Source organism: Salvia miltiorrhiza, chromosome 2, assembly GCF_028751815.1.
Source record: "Salvia miltiorrhiza cultivar Shanhuang (shh) chromosome 2, IMPLAD_Smil_shh, whole genome shotgun sequence".
NCBI classification, from domain to species: domain Eukaryota; kingdom Viridiplantae; phylum Streptophyta; class Magnoliopsida; order Lamiales; family Lamiaceae; genus Salvia; species Salvia miltiorrhiza.
The window spans coordinates 64,157,227-64,163,734 of NC_080388.1; the positions used below are offsets into that span (position 1 = coordinate 64,157,227).

The 6,508-nt window shown below is 36.2% G+C and overlaps 1 protein-coding gene across 2 annotated transcripts; it reads right to left on the reverse strand.

Moving 5' to 3' along the window:
* Positions 1-733: 733 nt before the first annotated feature.
* Positions 734-6,508, reverse strand: LOC131011106 (synaptotagmin-2). 2 transcript variants are annotated; one of them, XM_057938882.1, is made up of 12 exons: positions 5,948-6,508; positions 4,890-4,988; positions 4,736-4,786; positions 4,501-4,624; positions 2,909-3,027; positions 2,648-2,749; positions 2,386-2,460; positions 2,127-2,203; positions 1,810-2,056; positions 1,333-1,686; positions 1,116-1,247; positions 734-1,044 (listed from the first exon to the last, which is right to left on the reverse strand). In XM_057938882.1, the coding sequence occupies exons 1-12, from the start codon at positions 6,056-6,058 to the stop codon at positions 913-915; spliced, it is 1,623 nt and encodes a 540-aa protein (XP_057794865.1). In that variant the 5' UTR covers positions 6,059-6,508; the 3' UTR covers positions 734-912. The 2 variants fall into 2 exon arrangements, with proteins under 2 accessions (XP_057794865.1, XP_057794864.1); XM_057938881.1 differs by having other exon boundaries at positions 734-1,247; positions 5,948-6,425.

A 6,508-nucleotide genomic window follows, 5' to 3' on the forward strand; every position in this document is an offset into this window, starting at 1 on the left:
TGATAAAATTATCTTTTGTAGAATATAAAAAAGAAAAATGGAGGCATTTAAATTACATAAATTTTATTATTCATTCTTTTCTCATGATAAATTTATTAATCAAAGAGAACACACCCTTATTATTAATATTAATTTTGTTTCATCATTTTTAATTATTAATATACCACTAACTTTTTCTTAAAATCCTATGGGGCCCAACCCAATGCACCTAGATTCCCCGGAGCTCACACACGCCCACAATATAAGGTACTTGACGATCATTTTAATACTTTAACCTATTCCAATGCTCAGACACTGAGGATATCCAGTTCTAAATAAACTCTTTCTACCGTAACACTCTAACAGTAACAATTGGTAAAACCAAACACAACTTTACCTATCAAATAAATTCAATCAAAAAACTTCCATCTTTTCTTCTCGCAACCATCATCTTTTTTGAGCAAACATGTTTTTATCTTTCATGTTGGTTGCAAGATTTGGTTAGTCAAATAACAGTTCAAAACAAAGTATTTAAACCCCCCCTCATTTCAAATCTTGAATAGTATCATATTAAACAACTTTGGAGAATTTCAAGGAATAATTATACCCATATTTTATAAATTAAAATTATTTACTTCTTTTTTAGGAGTTGTAAATTCATTAACTCGTACTTGTACTTGAAGACAGTTTGTTGTGATGATGAGAGTAATTTCAGATACTGATGAGCATAAGATGAAGTGTAGGATACATTCAATTTCCAGCAAAGTACATTTTTTATTATCAATCACAGTAAACTGATCATTACAGAAATATTCTAGGACAAGTTCAAAGTGTTGAAGACTAGTCACGGCCTAACTTTCCACATTACAATTTTCACAAAACAAATTCATTGCTGATCGAGCAATATAAAAAAAAATAAAAAGAAAAAAGGTTCTAACCAGAAGTTCTCCACTGCATCTCAACCTGAAGGCGACCGTTCTTGGAGTCGATGAGATGGTACCTCTCATTGATCCGCTTGTTGCTGACAACATCGGATAGATGTATATCAACATACCCCAGAGTTTCCTATGTTCAAAGAAAAGGATTAGTTGGACTCTACGAGTCAGTCGTGTATTGGTGAAATGAAACAGACGTACCTTGGGATGTAGCAGACCCATCCTCTTTGAAGTACTAATGACCTCGACGTGAACCCTGTCATTGGTGGGAGGCTCGTCAAGCGTGAACTGGAACTCCTCTTCCCATCTTGGATCTCTATTTTTCTTCACAACCTGCATCAATTGTACCAATGGAATAATGAACCATTTGTATCAACTATGGTAAATAGACAGTGTGAGATGCTGAAGTTATGTCAACCTTAGTTTTTCGTTCCTCCCCACGGAACAGTACACGTACTGATGGATTCGTGTGGTTCTTCCCTTCCAAATCTTGAGCTTCGTGGACTATGATGACCAGCAGACCGCCACCCTCAGGAGTTCCTTCAGGAGCCTTCTGCACTGCACCATCTGCATCCTCCACATTTGTGGGCATCTGGTCATCCTTGAATGGTTTGTAGTTGACTTCAACTACGAGCTGCCCTCGCGACTTTTCATTCTGAACATCATCTGGGTTCAGATTTTTAAGAAGATCGAGAGTGAGGGTTTTTGGCTCCTCTGGGGTCAGATCTTTTAGTTCGATCACGTTCAGCCCCATTTTGTCATGTGTCCCAACCTCGAAAAGATTCAATCAGTGTGAGAAGAGGACATAGATATAACTCAATCCTCAATCAGGCGAGGAGTAACATGACTTTCTGCCCTCGATTCAAAAGTGAACGAAACAAGAAAAGAATAGTACCTGTTCCCAGTCATAGACGTTTAGCTCTAAAACTTGAGTTTCGGGGTCCTTTATCACAAATGTGAATTCCTCGTTCCATTCAGGATTCAGGTTTTTGTGTTTAACAGTTGTTTTCTTGGATGGAAGTTTATCGTCTCTGAGGCGTAGCTTGACATATGGGTCGGATGCGCCTAAGAGATCTTTCTTTTTTAGTTTTATCGCTCTGACAACATTTACATTAAGAATTCCAACTGGTTTCTTCATGGCTCTGTCAAATGACAAATCAGAATATGATTAGAAATTAGATATCAGTTGGCAAAAACAACATTTCAACTTACTTTGAGGGGTCCATTATCTGAACTTCAAGTCGTTTTGGCCATAAATACATATTTGCCACCTGATCTTTGATAATTTCCTGAAGAAGCATAAAATCCATAACGTCAAAAACTAACAGGAAACAAAGAAAATCACTGGGCAAAATATAACCACACATAAGCTCATCATTTTCATCAAAAACCCAGTTCAAAAGAATAAACACTTCAGCCAGAAGATGGAAGAACTCTAAATTTGTAAAGAAATTGAACATTCGAACAATACCTGCACAAGTCTGTAGACCCCAGGTATGGACATAGCATCAGCACCTAGCAGCTTCACTCCAAAATCGACATGAGGCTACAATAGAGATAAATAAAAAGAAACTTATAGACCTGCAAATGGATGAACTTTGGTATTCACACCTAAATCTTAAGATTGAAATCCTAAAAAGAAAGATTCAGATGTTAGCCTAGAAACTACTACATTTTCTGTAGTTTGTGTATTTAAATTCAATAAAGAGCAGATGCATCCAATACTCACTCACCTTCTCCATTAAAGAAACGTATATGTTAGCAAAACACGGAAAGCTTGGAACCAGTGGCTTCAATGTGATGCGTGGACAGGCAAATACTTGTAAGTCAACCACCTGAAACCCTCCAAAAAACGAAGCAAAACACTCAGACAGGAAAATTGTTATAGCGACACAGATATTATCTACAAGAAGCTGATAACAAGGAAAATGTATAGAAAAGGAGTGACTAGTCTTAACCTATTAATTTGTCACATAACCATCTAGAAAAGGTACCTGGACGGTAGCTCTCAGACCAAATGCTTTTGCAGCAACAAGGATATTGGGGTTAGCTGCCCACTTCAAGCCCAGTTCCATAATCAATTCTTTTTCCTCAGTGTTGTAGACTTTCATTCCTGGCATAATATGGTAATTGCAAGTTCAAAAGCAAGCAATGATGTACATGATGAAGAAAGATCACAGCGGAAGGGAAACATATATTTATATTCTTATAAACCGATCATTTTCTTTATTGGTATGAGATGGGTTGGTAACATGTTATCAAGTAACGACATAGGGGAGAAGAAAGGATGAGAACATAGAGGGCATGAGAAATAGGATTTATTTCTTTAGAAACCGACTATTTGCAGAGGCTGAAAATCACTTCTCTTATTTTGCCTCATGGGAGGGAATGGAAAGGATAGAGAAAACCAAGTCATTGCCATCCTACTATCCTAGTAAGGCGGTAATCATAGGTCATAAAAGTTTTCACCCCCAAAAAAAGCAGCTAATGGTTATTATCGATTCTCCACGACAAATATTCCTTCATCTAAACATGAAAAGGCACATGAATTTGTTTGCATATCAGATAATAAGTCAAAAGTAGCCATAAATTTGATTCTCTGAACTCTAATTGAAATTCATTATTTTTCACAAAGAGAAAGGGGATTTACAGTTATCTGCCAGTATAGGGTCGACTTGCATGTGGCACCAGCAAAGAAAATAATCAATACCATTGTATGTGGCATATAAGTAAAACAGAGTCAAATGACTCCAGGTATATGAAACTGAATAAAATTCTTTTGGTAATCAGAATAATATTTGTGAGTACTCAAAAATCACTCCTCATTGGAACTAAATGAATATGGTTGTTGCAGCAATATTAATGATAATTTTTTTTGATACCTTAGGTTCGCCTGAAAATTCTTAACATTAACAAAGGTGTTCAAAAGACGTTCTATTTTTATATAGAAATAAATTCGTTCAAGAAGAACTCCAGAAGACGTTGATCGTAAATGAAAAGATTGGTTACGTAGAAAGACGAAAATAGATTCGTATTCACATACATGAGAATTATATAAGAAAAAAAAAAACCTTTGATTTCTTTTTGACAAAGAGAAGCTGACTTTCTTTGGAGTAAGAAGACTACTCCAATTCCAATATTCGTTGAGAAAGACTCGTAATAAATGCAAAGAAGAAACATCTTTTACCCAATGGCGAAGAGTTTGAATCAGGATTTCCACATGGACAAAGCAAGGTTAATGTATATGTAATACAAAATTTAAATGTAAAAAGTTGTCCTCTAGAATAATTGATTGAATTGATCTAAATATCGAGATTTTACTATATTGTCCCCCCGGACAAGATAAGTCTTACGCATAAAGTACTAAAAGTGCCTTAGCACATATACGTAACAGCCTCTAAGTGGGTGCACAAACACACAACACACATCGGCTCTTACACAACTAACTCCAGTAACAGAAATAATAGTCGCAGTTAACTTTATTCAGGAAGACAAAACAAAATTTACCAAACATAATTGTATATCAAACATTAATCTGAAAATTTAGAGGTAGCTGTGTGTTCAAAAACCAAGATTATTGCAAAACCTTGGAAGGTAGGTGGTAGGCAGCCCAAAGTTAGTGTCTCAAAGTCAACTGAATCGATTTTGTATTTTGGAATTTGCTCGGCTATGATAGGTTCTGCTATTTTCTTTGCCATCTTGCAGATAGCCTGAAGAGATTAGAATGTCAATATTCATCAGAAGCATAAAGCAAACGCTAAAGCACTCTACAATCTATCTGCTGAGCTACCTATATTCTATGAATGTTTTGAGAAACATACCTTGTCTAAACTAGGCCACATATATTCTATGAATTTGTTCAACCAATCCATCTGCAGAGAGATACAACTTGAAATGTTGAATTATGAGCTGCTGGGTAGAAGTTATTTATTCTAGGAATAACATTTTTGGCATACCAAAGTAATTGGAACTCACCCGCTCATAATCTGGATTTTTAATCCAAAAAGGTATCTCTGGAAGCAGCTGTTCAATGCTTTTACTATCTTTCTCAAGTAATGGACGCATTTCAGGATCCTGCCAATTGTGCATTTGGAAAACATGTAAATGAACTATCTTGCGTCTCTTATTATGTAACATATGAATGCCACCAAATGTTGAGTTATATACACCATCATCAGTTACATTCTTATTTATCCTTCAAAAGATACAACCGTATGTGCTTTTTAATTCTCTCTTGATTAATCACGTATGATTTTCAAGCAACGAACCTGGTAGTACGGATCACAACTGAAGATATTACAAAAAGATTTAAATCAATACAGAAGTCCTGCAATGCAGAAGCTTAAAGCCGAAGTCTCCAATGTGTATTTTCTAAAATCTAAATATAATTCTTTAGTATTTCTTCAAGTTACAAGGTGTTTAGTGCTTTTCAATTCTTTCATCGTTCATCAAGTCTCTTTTTACAAGAATGACATTCCATGTAAGAGTATACAGTGAAAGACATAACAAAGAAATCAGATGCCAATTCAAATAAGACAGAATTACAGCTAATTCAGCAATGCAGCAGCTCAGAAGCTCATTCTGAATGATAGCCCCTTAATCATGTTATTTTATGCATCTTCGGCTTGTGTTTCCTCTATCTAAGTATGGTAACTCTTAGTTATCTTGCAAAAATAAAGACTTTTGCAGGGCCAAAACTTTGGTGCAAAACCTTATGCATCAACAACTTATAACCTAGTTCCAAACAATGAAACAAAAAACATCAACACGTGAGGCGATTCTTGTCCACAGAAGTACAGAGACTGCTGTAGATCCAGAGTATAACAAATTTCCTACAAACGGGATTTTATTTTTTATTTTTTTTCACTAAATAAATAACCAATGCAGCTAATTGGACATTACCTTAGTGCCTAATGAAACAAAAACTACCAGTAACTTCAAGAAACAAAGAATCAGAATGCAAAAGGCAACATTATTTCACGATACACAATTCCTCGAGAAACAAATTGCAGCCATTAGAAAAAGAAACAGACCTTGACGTCAGTTGGTTGAGTGTAGATGAAGAGAAAGTATCCAATCACAACCCCAATGCCGATTCCTATCCCGAACCCAAAAACCCCCAAAATCGTGCTTATGATACCCATTATCCAAGCTTCTCCAAAATGGCAAAATCAGCCCAACAATTTCCCGTTCAGGAACTTGAACACAAAAAACACAGAGATATAGATCAATCCAGAAAACGGCTCCTCAATTCCGACATCAAGTGCAGCAACCTTGTTGAAGAAGCACTCGACACAGCACAATGATCCCTCCTCCCCCAGAAAAGGAAAAAATTGAAACAAGAAACAGAATCCAGCTCCCTACATCACTGATCACAGGTCCAGACAAGGATGAGTGAAGAACAAAAAGAGGAGAGGGACATCCACATTGCAAGTTGATACAATTTTGAGGCGAGAAATAAAAGAAATATTAATGCCGGGGAGAAATATCTTTGCATAGCATTCAACGACCCTATTGGATCCATATGTAACGGCCTTTGGCAACAAAATGGAGCGCGTGTGTGTCGGCAGACAACGGTAACGTATCCCAACCGG